The sequence below is a fragment of the Schistocerca cancellata genome, chromosome 2, assembly GCF_023864275.1.
Source record: "Schistocerca cancellata isolate TAMUIC-IGC-003103 chromosome 2, iqSchCanc2.1, whole genome shotgun sequence".
Classification (NCBI taxonomy): Eukaryota; Metazoa; Arthropoda; class Insecta; order Orthoptera; family Acrididae; genus Schistocerca; species Schistocerca cancellata.
Genome location: NC_064627.1, coordinates 62145958 through 62165536, shown reverse-complemented (window position 1 = coordinate 62165536; position 19579 = coordinate 62145958). Strand labels below are relative to the sequence as shown.

The window sequence follows — 19579 nt, the reverse complement described above, 5'->3', positions numbered from 1 at the left end:
CAGCAGCCGAGATCCCCGCCCATTTCCATCTCCCAGAAAAAGCAGAAGAGTAAGTACCCATTACATGTCTTTGCTGCTGTTACTGGACATAGCAGTTCTTTATTCAACGTGATTTCATTGTCTGCGGACGTTTAGTGTTTTTTCTACTTCTTTGTGAGCAGATTTGTGTGTGTCCAAACCAGCAGCAGCAGCCACTAGGTTGTCAGAACTTGCAGCGATCTCCGTCATGTCCATACCAGCAGCAGCAGCCACCAGGTTGTCAGAACTTGCAGCGATCTCCGTCATGTCCATACCAGCAGCAGCAGCCACCAGGTTGTCAGAACTTGCAGCGATCTCCGTCATGTCCAGACCAGCAGCAGCAGCCACCAGGTTGTCAGAACTTGCAGCGATCTCCGTCATGTCCATACCAGCAGCAGCAGCCACCAGGTTGTAAGAACTTTCAGCGATCTCCGTCATGTCCATACCAGCAGCAGCAGCCACCAGGTTGTCAGAACTTGCAGCGATCTCCGTCATGTCCATACCAGCAGCAGCAGCCACCAGGTTGTCAGAACTTGCAGCGATCTCCGTCATGTCCAGACCAGCAGCAGCAGCCACCAGGTTGTCAGAACTTGCAGCGATCTCCGTCATGTCCATACCAGCAGCAGCAGCCACCAGGTTGTAAGAACTTTCAGCGATCTCCGTCATGTCCATACCAGCAGCAGCAGCCACCAGGTTGTCAGAACTTGCAGCGATCTCCGTCATGTCCATACCAGCAGCAGCAGCCACCAGGTTGTCAGAACTTGCAGCGATCTCCGTCATGTCCATACCAGCAGCAGCAGCCACCAGGTTGTCAGAACTTGCAGCGATCTCCGTCATGTCCATACCAGCAGCAGCAGCCACCAGGTTGTCAGAACTTGCAGCGATCTCCGTCATGTCCAGACCAGCAGCAGCAGCCACCAGGTTGTCAGAACTTGCAGCGATCTCCGTCATGTCCATACCAGCAGCAGCAGCCACCAGGTTGTAAGAACTTTCAGCGATCTCCGTCATGTCCATACCAGCAGCAGCAGCCACCAGGTTGTCAGAACTTGCAGCGATCTCCGTCATGTCCATACCAGCAGCAGCAGCCACCAGGTTGTCAGAACTTGCAGCGATCTCCGTCATGTCCATACCAGCAGCAGCAGCCACCAGGTTGTCAGAACTTGCAGCGATCTCCGTCATGTCCATACCAGCAGCAGCAGCCACCAGGTTGTCAGAACTTGCAGCGATCTCCGTCATGTCCAGACCAGCAGCAGCAGCCACCAGGTTGTCAGAACTTGCAGCGATCTCCGTCATGTCCATACCAGCAGCAGCAGCCACCAGGTTGTCAGAACTTGCAGCGATCTCCGTCATGTCCATACCAGCAGCAGCAGCCACCAGGTTGTCAGAACTTGCAGCGATCTCCGTCATGTCCAGACCAGCAGCAGCAGCCACCAGGTTGTCAGAACTTGCAGCGATCTCCGTCATGTCCATACCAGCAGCAGCAGCCACCAGGTTGTAAGAACTTTCAGCGATCTCCGTCATGTCCATACCAGCAGCAGCAGCCACCAGGTTGTCAGAACTTGCAGCGATCTCCGTCATGTCCATACCAGCAGCAGCAGCCACCAGGTTGTCAGAACTTGCAGCGATCTCCGTCATGTCCATACCAGCAGCAGCAGCCACCAGGTTGTCAGAACTTGCAGCGATCTCCGTCATGTCCATACCAGCAGCAGCAGCCACCAGGTTGTCAGAACTTGCAGCGATCTCCGTCATGTCCAGACCAGCAGCAGCAGCCACCAGGTTGTCAGAACTTGCAGCGATCTCCGTCATGTCCATACCAGCAGCAGCAGCCACCAGGTTGTAAGAACTTTCAGCGATCTCCGTCATGTCCATACCAGCAGCAGCAGCCACCAGGTTGTCAGAACTTGCAGCGATCTCCGTCATGTCCATACCAGCAGCAGCAGCCACCAGGTTGTCAGAACTTGCAGCGATGTCCGTCATGTCCATACCAGCAGCAGCAGCCACCAGGTTGTCAGAACTTGCAGCGATCTCCGTCATGTCCATACCAGCAGCAGCAGCCACCAGGTTGTCAGAACTTGCAGCGATCTCCGTCATGTCCAGACCAGCAGCAGCAGCCACCAGGTTGTCAGAACTTGCAGCGATCTCCGTCATGTCCATACCAGCAGCAGCAGCCACCAGGTTGTAAGAACTTTCAGCGATCTCCGTCATGTCCATACCAGCAGCAGCAGCCACCAGGTTGTCAGAACTTGCAGCGATCTCCGTCATGTCCATACCAGCAGCAGCAGTAGCCACCAGGTTGTCAGAACTTGCAGCGATCTCCGTCAAGTCCATACCAGCAGCAGCAGCCACCAGGTTGTCAGAACTTGCAGCTATCTCCGTCATGTCCATACCAGCATCAGCAGCCACCAGGTTGTCAGAACTCGCAGCGATCTCCGTCATGTCCATACCAGCAGCAGCAGCCACCAGGTTGTCAGAACTTGCAGCTATCTCCGTCATGTCCATACCAGCAGCAGCAGCCACCAGGTTGTCAGAACTTGCAGCGATCTCCGTCATGTCCATACCAGCAGCAGCAGCCACCAGGTTGTCAGAACTTGCAGCTATCTCCGTCATGTCCATACCAGCAGCAGCAGCCACCAGGTTGTCAGAACTTGCAGCGATCTCCGTCATGTCCATACCAGCAGCAGCAGTAGCCACCAGGTTGTCAGAACTTGCAGCGATCTCCGTCATGTCCATACCAGCAGCAGCAGCCACCAGGTTGTCAGAACTTGCAGCGATCTCCGTCATGTCTATACCAGCAGCAGCAGCCACCAGGTTGTCAGAACTTGCAGCGATCTCCGTCATGTCCATACCAGCAGCAGCAGCCACCAGGTTGTCAGAACTTGCAGCGATCTCCGTCATGTCCATACCAGCAGCAGCAGCCACCAGGTTGTCAGAACTTGCAGCAATCTCCGTCATGTCCATACCAGCAGCAGCAGCCACCAGGTTGTCAGAACTTGCACCGATCTCCGTCATGTCCATACCAGCCGCAACGGCAGCCAGCGGCTTGTCAGGACCTACAGTGACATCCGGGCTGTTGGGACCTGCAGCCCTGTGAGGTGCTGTAGCACATCTGACTTGCATGTCAGAGCAGGACAACGAGATACTGTTATCAATCCCCCCTCATTGATTTGTGTAACGAAGACAGCCGTCACCCTCTGAAACTCTAAAGAAGTTTACTGGTTGTCCTACGCCACATGGTGCAGATCAGTACTCTAACGTATGCGCCATCTAATAACATTCCAGTGTTACTGTAACCACAGGATGTAGATATGTCGGATGAGAAATTGCCAGTTGTTCCAGTTGCCCTAGTGCTCTAACGTTATTCAGTTCAAGTTATAATATAACAGCCAGCACCTTAGAGTGCTTAAACATTAGCACAGTCCGCCCCCGGTAGCCGAGTGCTCAGCGTAACAGAATATCAGTCCTAATTGCCTGGGTTCGATTCCCGGCTGGGTTGAAGATTTTCTCCGCTCAGGAATTGATTGTTGTGTTGTCCTAATCGTCATCGACGCACAAGTCGCCGAAGAGGCGTCAAATCGAAAGACTTGCACCAGGCGAACGGTCTACCCGACGGGAGGCCCTAGTCACACAGTGGAACAGAATAATCAGTGGGCAGTGAATGACATGTTGTGTTAGAGATTGAAAATGCACCAACAGATGTTAAAGCAAGGTTTACGGAGTCAGAACGGTATGAAATGTGTACAGCAGGACCCTACATTGAGTTAGCAGATGACCAGAGAATAAGATTCGTCCTGCTGTCCCCTGGAGATTTGCTGTGCTGGCCTGATGCTATCTGTAATATCACTGTATGACACCACTGCCTTCATGCTGAGATCGGTCCATTTATTTACAGCACTCTACCGTTACGAACTTCTCTGGTATATGGAGGCTAGCACCCGTTATGTTGGTAAGACTGAAGAGATGGTTGCCTTATGTTCAGAGTTCATATAAAGCCACTGTGAACTGTCTCCATAGATAAAGGGTGCGTGTAGATGATTCAGAACGCTGTATGAAAACGAGACCAAAAGAAGAAGCTATAGGAATGCCCATCAGATTTAGGGAAATAAACTGACTTCTGTGCATCTAAAAAACCATTATTTGCTAATTACTGTATTGGTGTCAGGAAAGAAATAGTGGATTTTCCGATGTGCTCCACTCTATGTACGATTAGTGAAGTGTGAATAAAATATATTATCCCAGACCTTTTTTTCCTTACTTCGAACCCTTCTCATTATAATGTAGCCATTGTAACTAAGTTGATAGGCTGCTGATTGCACTACAGTAGCTACTTATATTATTTGAAGCGTTTTTGTATAAAAACTCATTGCATGCTAATACCTGATGTAGTCCGTATCATGGCAGGGTTGGTGAAGTATGAGTACTTGGTTGTAAACGACTAGACGGCCGGTGTGGTCGTGCGGTTCTAGGCGCTACAGTCTGGAACCGCGTGACCGCTATGGTCGCAGGTTCGAATCCTGCCTCGGGCATGGATGTGTGTGATTTCCTTAGGTTAGTTAGGTTTAAGTAGTTCTAAGTTCTAGGGGACTGATGACCACAGATGTTAAGTCCCATAGTGCTCAGAGCCATTTGAACCATTTGTAAACGACTGGTCTTGTGTGGAAGAAGACCGGAAGAAGAAGAAGAAGAATGGGGTATTCTTCACTGATAATATACAACCGATAATTGTAGGCCCATCTAGCTGCAGTGAGACAATTGTTCTCATGTCATTGTAAACACACCTGGATGGTTTCCAATCTGAGTACGTTCGCGAATTTTCAAAAGCACTGTTTCAACCCAAGTATCAGTTGCTGCAAAAGTTACTAAGAGGTGCCAAAAGTGTAACATACACGTAATTCAGTCTAAGCAATGAAATCCCTCTACCAGCAAAAAGCAAAACCGAACACTGTGTTCACATTTTATGATGTTACTGTGAAAAGCAGGATCAAATTCTATGACATTTTTGGTTCGGTCGTCATATGGGTGTTCAAGTATTTTGTTTAAGTCAGATATATTCCAGGATGCAAAAGCAGTAGGTGAGGGATAATTCAAACTTCATTATAGTGTTCAAACCAAACAATTCGAATTTAAAGCACATTTACAAAGCGCATGCAGGAATTGAATGATGGTAGGTATAGTCGTAACTTCCAGGAGTCTCTCTCTCTCTCTCTCTCTCTCTCTCTCTCTCTCTCTCTCTCTCTCTATCTATATATATATATATATATATATATATATATATATATATATATATATATATATATATGAGGTGGGTACATTAGTAGGTTTTCTATAAATAACAACAACAAAGTAGTTACAGATACAATTTCGTTCTTGAGATACAATTTAGTTCTTGAGATAGAATCCGGTTCTGTAAGACACCGGCACAAATGCATGTCAATGTTAAATGATACAATTTGATTCTTTCTCTCATTGGTTCCTGAGATTCAATTCACAGATAGAATTTGTTTCATTTGATACAATTCAGTTCTTTTTTAGGAAAGAGCTACAATTTTGATGCTTTGAAAACAGTTACATTTTGTTTCTTTTAGAAAACAGATACTTATATATTTTACAATGAGATGAACAATCAAGCATAGGTACTTTTTCCCTTAAACTAGTACTATTGCTAGTAATACCTATAGACTACAGTCCAAGCAATCGTGAGCAACATGACAAATCTTTTACTGTGGACTACGTATCCATGGACTATATTACAACAGTAGCACAGGATGTATCTGAAATATTTACAAGTTGCATTGTACTGGGGAAAAAATACTAAAAAAATAATCAGACTGGAATGGCTAGTAGCAGGTGAAACTTAAAAAGTAGAGTATTTGCACGTGTACCTGGTACACATTTTTGTACGATGTGGTGTCAGACCGTTAATGAAAATAAAATACTTTAACTTTCATTTTTTTCATACAGATATTTTATACTTTTATATTTTTTTATATTTTTATCATTTTTTTCCTTGCAGCCACATCAGAATTATATTCAAAGCACAAATGGTGCGCAATCAAAGTGTGAGCCACATAGGGTGCATGAGAAATGATATATTTACATGGTGCGGTGTGCATTCAGTCCCTATCGTTCCCTCCACCTGTGTCATGAAGTGAATAGTGTGGGTACGGGCGGGTTTCAACACTATCCTCGCTAATGACCTGATTATCGTCATGAGGCAACAGGTCGAAATGTACGTCTCGTGCCCTCGTGACTGAATACTATTTTGCCGCATCACGTGCCACGGCTGTGGTAGAGCACTAAGGACACCACCGTACAAGCGCTGCAGGAGATTTTCGATCATGAGGACCCTTGATGCACTACAACGCATACCCTTAGCCCGCCTCTGGGTGGCACTCCCAATGTGCGAAAGACATACATCTTGGATCTTAAACCTACAAACTCCACAAATGGCAATCCATTCGCCTCGTCTTTCATTAGGCCAAGAACCTTCTTCTGCTATGGAACAGTACCATAATAATTTTCTCTGCCTCGAGATGACTGGGTGTTGTGTGTCTTCCATCATCATTTCATCCTCATTCACTCGCAAGTCGCCGTAGTGGCGTTAAAGAACTTGTGGAGCGGCGGCCGAACCGCCTCGCGAGGGGTTTCCCGGCCACCAATGCCACACGCTCTTTATTATTGTAGAAATTAAATAAAATTATAATAGAAATTAAATAAAGTTCCCTTCCTTATCCTCAATCCTTATCTATTAAAAAAACCATACATCGATCTTGCCAAAAGCGGTTGCCCTCGACGGTTTTCGTAATATCAAAACCGGCAAAATCGCGACACGGCCTTTGAATCACTGAAGCCGAGCAGCTTTACGTTCCGGTGTGAACAACGGCCTTTCGCGAGATGTACGACTCCAAATGTCCGTTGCATGTGATATCCATCGCAATCTTCTCTCTGGGAGGGGCTCAGATGTACCTGGATTCACTGACAGCAACAATGAGTGTTGGGTGAGAAACAGACCGTCACTGACAAGGTGTGGCACTTGTATCTGATGTTTCTCAGCAAGCATACTTTTACGATCACTGTTATTACATCATATTAGTGGTATGCCATTCGTTGTAGACACGTTGGGCAGTCCGCATCGATACACCAACAAATCAGTCGTTTTCATTCGCGGTGCGATGGTAGGCACGTACAAACGCGACAGACGTTTCTTCCATTCTGGCACATCTCCGCGTAAACCCATCTTATTGCGCTGATTCTGTGGAACCATCTGGCGCATACAATTCACTTCACTGTCATGCCTTAATTCTGCGATGGAGAGTCACATGACGGCCACGTACCAGCGCTAGACCATCGACAGGACAGCGCTCCACTGTGTTCTTCCAAGGGGGTCACTAACATACTGGCAGTATGTAGAGCAAAAACCAAACAACAGCCGTATTTCATTCAGTTTTTATTCATTTCTCGTGAAGCTATCAGATCCGGCATTTCACTGGTGCCATCCTCAGACCTCTATGTACAGTGTGAAAGTATGTACCACAATGTTTGGTTCAGTACAAGAGGAGCCATCAAATAAGTCTGAAATCCGTGAATATTTTTCTGGAATGACTAACCCTATGGTTAGAAAACAACTGACTCCTGTTATATTGTACCACGCTTTGTGGTACATCCGTTCACCTGGTGCATAGCGGCCTGAGTATGGCACCAGTGAAGTGTCAAAACTGGTAGCTTAAAGAAAAATATGTAAGAACTGATTGAAAGTCGGCACATAGGGATACTTCGCAGGTTGTCTCCGTAAAGGCACACTTTTAAAATTCTTAGTAAACGGGAAGGATTCTACTGAGGTGGAACTCTGGTGTCTCAGGGGGATCGTTTCCATTTTATTTACGCATGCGTCGATGTCGCACCCCTCCATGATCGGGCCACAAGATGGCGCAAAAGAAGTCCACTGAAAACGAGTAAGCACCATTTGCTGTTTCGGACCACGTTCAAATTTCTCCGAATGGTTTTGAACGGTCCCTAGTGGTTCCGTCCCGTACAGACGAGCAAAAAAGGGTTCGCACTGTACTCCAAGGGGGTCAGATCACGGAGTTCCAGTCCTGTGATGTCCGTTGAGAAGAACTGAATCTCCTAGGAGGCGTCAAGAGCGTCAAAGGTTGTCAAAAGACTCAAAGGTTGTCAACAGCGCCGTCTTGTTCCCCGTCGTTACGCGAACTGTCGTACACGGTGCGAAATGCGTCGGAATCAACGTCCCAAGGAAAGGAGTGGTTTTATTGACGCCCTTTATGCCACCCCTGAGGCCTTTTCGTGCCGATTCTGGGCAGCGGTGTGTCTGAAATATGTTCCTCGGACGGTCGTAAGAAAACTGTGTGATTTCAATGTTGGGCATTGCGTTTCTGACATACATTGCAGACTCCAAAGAACGGGTGAAGTATGGGAAAGAGGGGCTGTGACGACCTTCCTATAGTGTGACACGTCCACACTGGCTTTGGGCAGAATTGTGTTGAAATTTTATGATAGTCTGATATCATTAGCCCGCTTTACACGTCTCAGGAATTTCTGAGTTCGGCCTTTTTTTCGCACATGTCGACGCCTTGCTATCCGAGGCATCGTCGAGCCCGGGACTGACATCGCAGGGTGCCACGCTATTGCAACTTTTCAGAAGAAGGTTGTAGGCAGGTTCGAGCCAAATTTCAAACTTTTGCGTCACAATGGGAGACAGTTTGAGGTTTCGGAAAAGTAATCCTTTAACTCTGTTGCACAGTGTAGTAGCGATTGCATCACTTTGATTACTCATATGAATGGCAGCTAGCCCTAAATGTGGAAACATGTAAGTTAGTGCGGATGAGTAGGAAGAACAAACCTGTAATGTTTGGATCATGCCCGGCCGGTTGGCCGTGTGGTCTAACGCACGGCTTTCATGGCGGGAAGGAGCGCCTGGTCGCCGGCACGAATCCGACCGCCGGATTTGTGTCGAGGTCCGGTGAACCGGCCAGTCTGTGGATGGTTTTTAGGCGGTTTCCCATCTGCCTCGGCGAATGCGGGCTGGTTCCGCTTATTCCGCCTCAGTTACACTATGTCGGCGATTGCTGCGCAAACAAGTTCTCCACGTACGCGTACACCACCATTACTCTTGTAACCTCCCCACAAAATTTTGAAAAGACAATAATTAAATGTTGATGGTCATCGTGTTAAACGTAACTTCCCAGCAAATTCTTACAAGACAATACAAATGTTAATGTGAATAGAGCCAAGTGTGATTTCCCAGCAAAAAATAAAAAGAAAAGTCTATGATAATGAAAACGTGCCAAAAGTTATTTCCCCACAAGATTACTGAATAATAATGACCCAAATGTTGTTGAGCTCCCACAAAACATCGTTAAATTGAAATAAAAGCGACTGTACCTTCGCTACAAAAATATTGAAAAATAATGGGCCAATGTAAACTCGACACAACAATTGAGAAATGAATATTCAATTGTAATGATTTTTCTCTTTTTAATAACGATTGCTTTGAAAACAGAGTTATTATTGGGGCATTTCTTGGACAAGTTAATTACAATTACAATACATTATTAGCTGAGCGCAATGCTGCTTCATTACCTTATTTAACAATATACCTCGTCCTGAATCGTGACCAGAGACCCATGTCGACCCCCGCCGACTCCTCACACACTACTGTACTGACTGACTACTGCAGACTGAGTGTGACTTGCAACTGAACTACATGCTCTCGCGACTCGCTACGTACCACAACTGTTCCTGCCGACTCGCTACACGCAACTGAAATGAACTCTCGCGCGGTCAAGCGCCGACTAGCAACGATAAACAACTCTCTGGTCAGAGATTCTGTCATGCCTCGCCATCGCTGTATTGAATACACTGAACACATACGTGTTTCACTATACCACGCAAACATAGGGGTTACACTCGACTGGTGTGAGACGTTCCCTGGGGGGTCCACAGGGGGCCGAACCGCACAATAACCCTGAAAGAGTGGTTCGGCGTCGGGCGGCGGAGGGGGTGAAGTGGACTGCCGTAGTCGTCGTGGGGTTGTGGACCACTGCGGCTGCGGCGGGGACGGAGCCTCTCCGTTGTTTCTAGGTCCCGGTTAACATACAATACAACACAATGTTCGGATCGATATTACCAGTGAGCCGTGCTGTGGCTCGCGTTTCTGCCAGACCGTACTGTTTAGTTCGCACGGTTGCGTTGTTTGTCTTCTTCTCGTGCTCATTGACGCCACTCGGCTTCGTAAGCGCTGTCTGTCTGCTAGTGGCACTTATCGATATGTAGTTAACTGCTGCCGCCTAGCTTTGGGGCGACCAAGTGCTTCTTCCGCGTGGTGTGAGGGGCAGTTCGGTTGGGGATGGAGGAGCAGCGAGGTCCGCGCAGAGCGACAACACGCCGGGACCGCTGGCAGCGCGCATGGACTGCCGGATCGAAGGGTAGTGGTCACGAGGGTGCACGACCTCTTCGAAAGAGGATCCTGCATGTTTACGTTGAGTACACAGCGATGAAAGGTGCAGAAAAGCAGGGCAGTTCTACAAATGTATTAGGGGGCTTATTTGGAGCAAGGAGGTGCCACAGAAATCCAAGGGAATTATATACCGAACCTACTTTGTCCCCATATTGGCATACGGAAGTGAGACGTGGGTAATGCACAAAAGCGACAAAAGTAGAATACAGGCTATTGAAATGAAGTTCCAGAGGAGCAGGTTGGGTGTAACAAGACGAGACAGATTGCGAAATGTGTATGTGAGGGAAAGACTAAAGGAGGAACCAGTACAGGACAGGATAGAAAAATCAAGACTGCAGTGGTATGGACACGTGAAGAGAATGGATGAGGGAAGAATTCCAAAGAGAATGTTTGATCTGCAACTGGAGGGGAAGAGGCCCAGAGGAAGACCAAGGGATAGATGGGTGAAGGGAGTGAAGGAATGTGTGATGAGAAGAGGAGAGAACTGGACGGAGGTGGAAGAGGGGGAATGGTGGAAAGACAGAACACGATGGAGAGGCTTGTGTTCCCGACAGACCCAGCCAGTGGCTGGAAACTGTCCAAGATTATGATGAACATTGCAATTCGCGTAGAGAAACCTCCACCATTGTGAAATCTCGCGATTGTCCAGTGACTTGTGTTCGTGTTGCTGCTCATAGTGCCTTAAAATTCTGATTGCGAACACATTTGGTTGTTTTCAAAAATTATTTGCTGTCTGTGTTTTATGTATGTTTGCTCAAATTTTTTAATAATAGCCATTGTGGGCGTTAAAGGCCTCCAGCCGTAATTGTGGTTACGTGTCTTAAAATTCTAATTGCGACCACATTGACTTGTTTTCAGAAATTATTTATTAAAATAAATGAGTGAAATAGCAAAGCAAACCAATAGTAATTGATTCGGGCCCCGTCCACAATCGTAACCCAATCCTGCCTTCCTTAATCACCAGGTTTCGACCATTGTCTAGCTTGACACAATCAAGTCGTTGAAATATCTGGGCGTAATGTTGCAAAGCGATATGAGGGGAACGAACATGTGGAAACTGTGGTAGGGGAGGCAAATGGTCGACTTCGGTTTATCAGGAGGATTTTAGGGAAGAGTGTAAAGGGGACCGCATATAGGACGCTGGTGCCACTTATTCTCGAGTACTGTTCGAGCGTTCGGAATCCGTACCAGGTTGGACCGAAGGAATACGTCGAAGAAATTCAGAGCAGGGTTGAAGTCTTGTTACCGGTAAGTGCGAACAGAACGTGTTACGGAGATGCTTCGGGAACTTGCACGGAAATCCCTACACGGAAGGCTGGGTTCTTTTCGTGAAGCCGGCCGCAGTGGTCGTGCGGTTCTAGGCGCTGCAGTTCGGAACCGCGTGACTGCTACGGTCGCAGGTTCGAATCCTGCCTCGGGCATGGATGTGTGTGATGTCCTTAGGTTAGTTAGGTTTAATCAGTTCTAAGTTCTAGGGGACTGATGACCTAAGATGTTAAGTCCCATAGTGCTCAGAGCCATTTGAACCATTTTCTTTTCGTGAAACACTATTGAGAAAATTTAGATACCGGCATTTGAATCTGACTGCAGAACGATTCTGCTGCCGCCAACACGCATCGTGCGAAAGGACGACGAAGATAAGATTCGAGAAAGTAGGGCTCATACCACGGAGGCGTACAGACAACTGTTTTTCTCTCGCGCTATTTACGAGGGAAACAGGAGGGGAAATGACAGGTAGTGGTACAGGGTACCCTCAGCCATGAAAAAAAAAAAATCATTATTTTACTTGCACTGCTCACATCTTTCTTGCACCATCGATATTCTATGCAGGGCCGATTTAAAGTCGAAGCGACACAAGTCGTCATTTGAGGCGCCAAGCTGAGAGCGGTCTTAGAGCTGCCACGGATGTAAGATTTCCATACATGACGTAAAACAGTCAGTACGGCCGTTTGCTGCGCCAAGTTGTGAGTGGCGCCGGTGGCGTCCAAGTACAAAGTTTGTATACATTCGCATCACAATTATTAGCGAAATCTGACGCGGGTGAAAGGGTATCCCGGAAAAGTGAGGTAGAAGGGGAGGGCCAAATGATAAGTTCGCTTATGTGAGAAAATGTTCTCTGACTTCTATAATTCTACCCCGAATGTTAATGTTATAGTGTTTATGTACAAACTCCCAAGTCATTTGTTGTCGCTTAACTGCTGCCGTCTGACCCGCACTGAGTTGGTATCGCTTCCGTCAGATGCGTCCACCTGCACGGCACGCCATAATCACGTCAACAGCGAACAGGGTCATGTGTCTTTCACGTGATCGTGAGAGAAACGTAGTACTCACGCAGCTATAGTAAGGGTAGATGGCGCTGCAGACTTGCGATGTACGTTGCTTTGAAGCCGGTGTCGCCATATTAGTTGCCCCAAAACACTAGCAGATTATTATTTACAATTTCTTCTTCTTACTTCCTATCGTGTTCACGTAACAGTTCTTTTACATAGCTAATATTATGCTGCTTTTGTGAGTAACACAGTGTCAGGAAGCCAATGGCAGACGTTTTCTGGTCTTAAATTAATATTTGATCCAGTAATCCGACGCATTTTCCATCGTTAATTTAGTTTTCCTTTTTTATACGTTTCGAATAGCCAAAAAGAGAAGTATGTGATCTGAGAAGGCTCTTTTTATAATCCAGCATTTTCCTTAATACGCAATGACGAAACTGATATTCCGTTACATCGTCTTCCCAAAAATGATGAGAACATGTTTCGTTATGTCTGGACGGTTTCTGATATCTACTTCTCTCAGTTCAACCAGAGCGTTTACTTCAGTAAAAGTAAATAGTGCAACAAAAATTCATGTATATAAAAGAAAATATAGCTTGAACGACACTACTACGGATGAATTGTGGTTCCTTTCCGCTTTAAACTATAATCTGAACGATTCATACAGCTGTAAATGATGCAAGCTAGCATTTTTGATCAAAACTCCTGCACAGGAAACTGAAACGTCCCATTAGAAAAATTATGAAATGACTGTGCTAGTAAACTTCTACGTTATTTGATATAAAGACAGCTGAACGTACTCAGACAGTTCTATCTTTACTTATTCTGATCATCACTAAACCGGCACACAATAATTTTTTAGCGCAACGCAATCTGACTTTCCTACAAACGAATGGCCCTGACTAACAATAACCTGTACCTTTCACGAATCACTTACCTCAAAAAAATCTTCGTTACTCGAACTACTGCAATACAGCGAGCGCCAATACAGCCAGCTAAATAAAAGTTTTTAACTACTGAAGGCACTAACTACTGATAGGCATAGTCAGCAAATGAAATATTTTGATAGAGAACAAACAATGTATTTACCTTAATAATGTCCAAAAGTCTTCATATATATATATCAATTTATGACATCCATCCATCCATCTATCAATTCATGACATCCATCCTTACAAATTTCGTTTTCCTGGCGGACACACGTCCAGATCGCCCGCTTATAGTAACCTCTCAAAACTCTGGTATCTCTCTTTCCACATCCACCACTGCTGGCGGCTCACCTCCAACTGCCCAGCGGTACGCGCTGTTCACATCCAACAGCCCAACACTACACAAGCGAATATTCCAGCAATGAGTCCAACCAGCCACAGACTGCACACAGCACAGTCAGTGACTTTCATACAGAGCGCTACGTTGCGTTACCAACATAAAAACGTAAACAGCCTACTTACAAAGCGAATTTGGGGGGTAACAAAAATGGCGCGCGTCACCTATAAGAGAAGCCTACGAGAAAAATGGGCACCAATGTACACGTCACAGCACGTGACACTTCAAGTCTTACGAGTGCCAGCATTCGTCTCCAGTGGGGAGCGAGTAAGTTTTTCAGACGAGTTTAATAATTCTTAACTACACTTTTAAATGCATCCAAGTTCCAGGAAATACACAACAGAGCTATGACCATTTGTGTGTTACTTTTGATTGACATATTGATTTCCCGTGGGGTCCGCACAGAGTGGACCTTTCGCAATGTAGAAGGTGACAATTCAAATGTTTTTTATTTCAGTTTCTGATCACAATATCAATTTTTAGCCGATGACCGGTTTCAGTCCGTAATGACCATCCTCAGATCCTTTTTACACCATGTCCTCAAGTGATAAGGCCATAACGGCATCGTCAAAACATGACATGTTTTGATATGTTTTGACGGTGCCACTATGACCTTATCACGTTAGTACATGGTGTAAAAAAGATCTGAGGATAGTCATTACGGACTGAAACCGGTCATCATCTGAAGAATTGATATTGTGATCAGAGACTGGAATAAAAAACATTTGACAGTATTGGATCACTGTTTGTATACGCGATTATGTCGCGGTTGGTGAAAGGTGACAATTATTGAATTATGGGAAATGAAACCGTCATAACTTCTGAACGGTTTGCGTTAGGATGTTCAAACCGCACGATTTCCCGCGGGGCATGATGAGAATTAGTATGCGCATGCATGGTCTCCTTCAGCGACGAAGCACACTTTCATTTGGATGGGTTCGCCAGTAAGCAAAACTGGTTCACTTGGGGGACTGAGAATCCGCGTTTCGCGATCGAAAAGTTTCTTCACCCTCAACGGGTGACTGTGTGATGTGCACTGTCCAGTCACAGAATAATCGTTGCAGTGTTCCTTTATGGCACTGTGACTACATAACGGTACGTGAAGCTTTTGGAAGGTGATTTCATCCCCATTACCCAAAGTGATCCTGATTTCGGCAAGGTGTGGTTCATGCAAGACGGAGCTCGACCTCCATAGAAGCAGAAGAGTACTCGATGTCCGGGAGAAGCACATTGAAGACCGTATTCTGGGTCTGGGGTACCGAGAGGCATGGCATGGGCCTCCATTTGCCGACTTATTTCCTGGATCTGAACACATGCGACTCCTTTTTGTAGGGCTATACTAAAGACAAGTTGTACAATAATAACTCCAAAACCATTGCTGAGCTGAAAACAGCCGTTCAGGAGATCATCGACAGCATCAGTGTTCCAACACTTCAGAGGATCGTGCAGAATTTCGCTATTCGTCTGCGCCACATCATCGCGAATGATGAACACGTCATAACCTAAATGTTTGTAACCAATTTACGTTTTTCTTTATTTTCGTGTAGTTCAATAACTGTCAGCCTGTATGTCGGGCAAGGCGACTAGTTCGTTGCGGGATCTATATTTCTCGTGGTTCAAATGGCTCTGAGCACATCTGAGGTCATCAGTCCCCTAGAACTTAGAACTACTTAAACCTAACTAACCTAAGGACATGACACACATCCATGCCCGAGGCAGGATTCGAACCTGCGACCGTAGCGATCGCGCGGTTCCAGACTGAAGCGCCTAGAACCGGTCGGCCACTGCGGCCGGCTATATTTCTCGTGAATCCTGCCTTTGAGTTCGTTATCTCATGAAACCATCTCTTATTATACTCTTCTAGACAGCTTCTTATCTTTATGTTAGTTTTATAGTGAAACAGCTGCATCAGAGGGACTCTGAGAATAGAGGCAAAGTTAGATAACCATTTACATATGAAGAATTTTAATCATCCCTGTGACGTGATGTCCTTAAGGGGCTCCGGAAAGGCTCAAAATCATGAAAAGTTCAATTTTTACTTTTTTGCGTTTTCTGAATCTGCAGACTATTACCTTTTAATAGATATATAATTTATTCAATTCCGAAGACTACAACTATTTTTAAATTTTTCTTGAGTTTCTGTTTTGTTGAAGTATAATAATGAGTAAAAGTAAAGTTATTAGAAATCCTCTGAAGGTTGTTAAGAAAAGGAGAAATGTTGGAAAGCCATAGGTATGTGTTATTATTGTAAACAATAAAGACGATAACTAAGAAAGTATCGCCCATATGTAACGACGCAGAACGCCTTCGGGCTGCAGACAGGGCTGTAAAGAGTCTAGAAATACAAGCAAGAGTAAACAGGAGGAGGAACAAGAGGAAGCTGGAGGAGGAGTTTGCAGAGGATGAAGATAATCCATCCTATGGACCTGGAATGCACTAAAAAGTTAATCCAATCTTTGTCGCTCGATTCCCAAAACTTTTATTTTCTCATACTAATTACATGTTTTCTAAGGATCTTCCAAACATATTTATTTCAAACTTTCAGTAAATGTTACACAGTACCTTCTGCATAATTTAACACAGCCTTTTTCCAAAAAACTGTATATTTTTGAACATATAAATAAAAAATTGCAAAAAAATGTTGTGAATTTTCATTACAATTGAAAAAAAATCATCTTTAATAACTGAACTAAAATTTTGTAAAATCCCTGTGTTAAGTTGTAGCCCATATTCCAATAAATAATCTGTAAAAAGTTCAACTTCCTACCTCAAATACTTTGTGAGGAAAGATGTAATTTATAAGCGTTATTTGAACATTGCAAGTATAGGGCGTTCCGGAGCCCCTTAAGTCTCCGAAGAAATCGTCAGCCTTGCTTTGGTCCTACCCGCCGTCTAATTATAGAATGAAGTGAGACTTTGGATGGAAAGAAAGGAAAGATATTACGATTACTATTCATTTGGTTATGGAAGCACTTCCGTGGAACAAACTCAAGTGTGTAATATTTTGCAATGGAAAGAATACTGACGAGTAAGTAAAAAGCATTAGAAGCTGAACCGCTTGGCAACGAACGTAATTCATGCATTATTAACAAAAAGAGCTCCGTTTCTTGGCAACGGACCGTGAAACGCCGGTACATGAATAAGCAGACGTGATGGGGAAGGAGATAAGGTTGCGGTCGGTATCTGGCGGGTTCTGCGGGCGCTTATCGACGCTGCCTCGGCACAGACGGATGCAGATGCGGCCTCCGGCAGATCCATTATTCAGCGCCGCGCAGACAAACAACAGACGCGGCGCTTATGCGGCCGTCGGCGCTTCCGCGATGGGAGTGTCTTCTGTCTGCCCGTGCGCGCGTCTGGCGCGACCTTCTGGCCTAACGGCGCGACATCCCTCATGCCGGCCCGGAGCGAGATCCCGTCTAATAATAGGCCGCGCCACACGCTCGCTGCTACACGGACCGCAGGAGATATTTTCTTACGTTCACGCTACTGACTTTTGGTGTACATTCCACTCAGCCTGTAGATCACAACAGAACGTAAGTAAACGTCGTGGTAAGGAGTAACGATTACAATTGTTCTAGATTGTTGAGGAAAACAAGGAAACAAAACTGCAGTAATGTGTTGGGTCAACTGAAGAACGGCATGCAACCCGTCGGCTTTGCCCAATGATGACATTGGTTGCTCATGGATACTAATGTCTTTACTTTCGAGCCATAGATAATAAATCTGTTGTCCGCTGTGCATAATCGCCATCATTGTACGGCACTCGTAAACGAACGTGTTTCTAAAAGACAGCGCTAGACAATGCGTAAGATACTTTTCGTTTGCGTTGATTTAAAAAATTGGTTCTTTGAAATTTTTTCGATAATTTCGTTCTTAGTGTGTTTGAGATACACTACTGGCCATTAAAATTGCTACACCAAGAAGAAATGCAGATGATAAACGGGTATTCATTGGACAAATACATTATACTACAACTGACATGTGATTACATTTTCACGCAATATGGGTGCAGAGATCATGAGAAATCAGTACCCAGAACAACCACCTCTGGCCGTAATAACGGCCTCGATACGCCTGGGCATTGAGTCAAACACAACTTGGATGGCGTGTACAGGTACAGCTGCCCATGCAGCTTCAATACGATACCACAGTTCATCAAGAGTAGTGACTGGCGTATTGTGACGATCCAGTTGCTCGGCCACCACTGACCAGACGTTTTCAGTTGGTGAGAGGTCTGGAGAATCTGTTGACCAGGGCAGCAGTCGAACATTTTCTGTATCCAGAAAGGCCCGTACAGGACCTGCAACATGCGATCGTGCATTATCCTGCTGAAATGTAGGCTTTCGCAGGGATCGAATGAAGGGGAGAGCCCTGGGTCGCAACACATCTGAAATGTAACGTCCAATGATCAAAGTGCCGTCAATGCGAGCAGAGGTGACCGAGACGTGTAACCAATGGCACCCCATACCATCACATCAGGTGATACGGCAGTATGGCGATGACCAATTCAGGCTTCCAATGTGCGTTCACCGCGCTGTTGCCAAAGACGGATGCGACCATCATGATGCTGTAAACATGACCTGGATTCAACCGAAAAAATGCCGTTTTGCCATTCGAGCACCCAGGTTCGTCGTTGAGTACACCATCGCAGGCGGTCCTGTCTGTGATGCAGCGTCAAGGGTAATAACCGCAGCCATGGTCTCCGAGCTGAGAGTCCATACTGCTGCAAACGTCGTCGAACTGTTCGTGCAGATAATTGTTGTCTTGCAAACGTCCCCATCTGTTGACTCAGGGATCGAGACGTGGCTGCACGATCCGTTACAGCCATGCATATAAGATGCCTGTCATCTCGACTGCTAGTGATACGAGGCCGTTGGGATCCAGCATGGAGTTCCGTATTACCCTCCTGAACCCACCGATTCCATATTCTGCTAACAGTCATTCGATCTCGACCAACGCGAGCAGCAATTCGCGATACCATAAACCGCAATCGCGATAGACTACAATCCGACCTTTATCAAAGTCGGAAACGTGATGGTACGCATTTCTTCTCCTTACACGGGGCATCACAACAACGTTTCATCAGGCAAAGCCGGTCAACTGCTGTTTGTATATGAGAAATCGGTTGGAAATTTTCCTCGTGTTAGCACATTGTAGGTGTCACCACCGGCGCCAACCTTGTATGAATGCTCTGAAAAGCGAATCATCGGCATATCAGAGCATCCTCTTCCTATCGGTTAAATTTCGCGTTTGTAGCACGTCATCTTCGTGGTGTAGCAATTTTAATGGCCAGTAGTGTAATTTGGAAGAATAGCTTATCATTTAGAAGAATGTTTAGTTTTTCATTTTCGTTTGTAGTTACGGATTTGTCTGTTCCCACGAATATGCAAGACTTAAAGCAGGCTTTGGCCGTAGATATGATGGCAACCATTCGATTTTTGCTAATGTCTGCTCTCCTTGCTGATTACGTTCGATGTCATGAGTGCGGCGAACA

The 19579-nt window shown here is 45.8% G+C and overlaps 1 protein-coding gene across 1 annotated transcript; it reads right to left on the bottom strand.

Moving 5' to 3' along the window:
- Positions 1–1934: 1934 nt before the first annotated feature.
- LOC126150833 (uncharacterized) lies at positions 1935–2742 on the bottom strand. The gene is made up of 2 exons (XM_049915902.1): positions 2175–2742; positions 1935–1975 (listed from the first exon to the last, which is right to left on the bottom strand). The coding sequence occupies exons 1-2, from the start codon at positions 2740–2742 to the stop codon at positions 1935–1937; spliced, it is 609 nt and encodes a 202-aa protein (XP_049771859.1).
- Between the last annotated feature and the right edge of the window lie 16837 nt (positions 2743–19579).

Coding starts and splice junctions, on each gene's coding strand:
- LOC126150833 (XM_049915902.1), bottom strand. CDS start 2,742: ATGACGGAGATCGCTGCAAGTTCTGACAACCTGGTGGCTACTGCTGCT. Junction 1,976..2,174: donor CCTGGTGGCTGCTGCTGCTG/GTATGGACATGA, acceptor CATCGCTGCAAG/TTCTGACAACCTGGTGGCTG.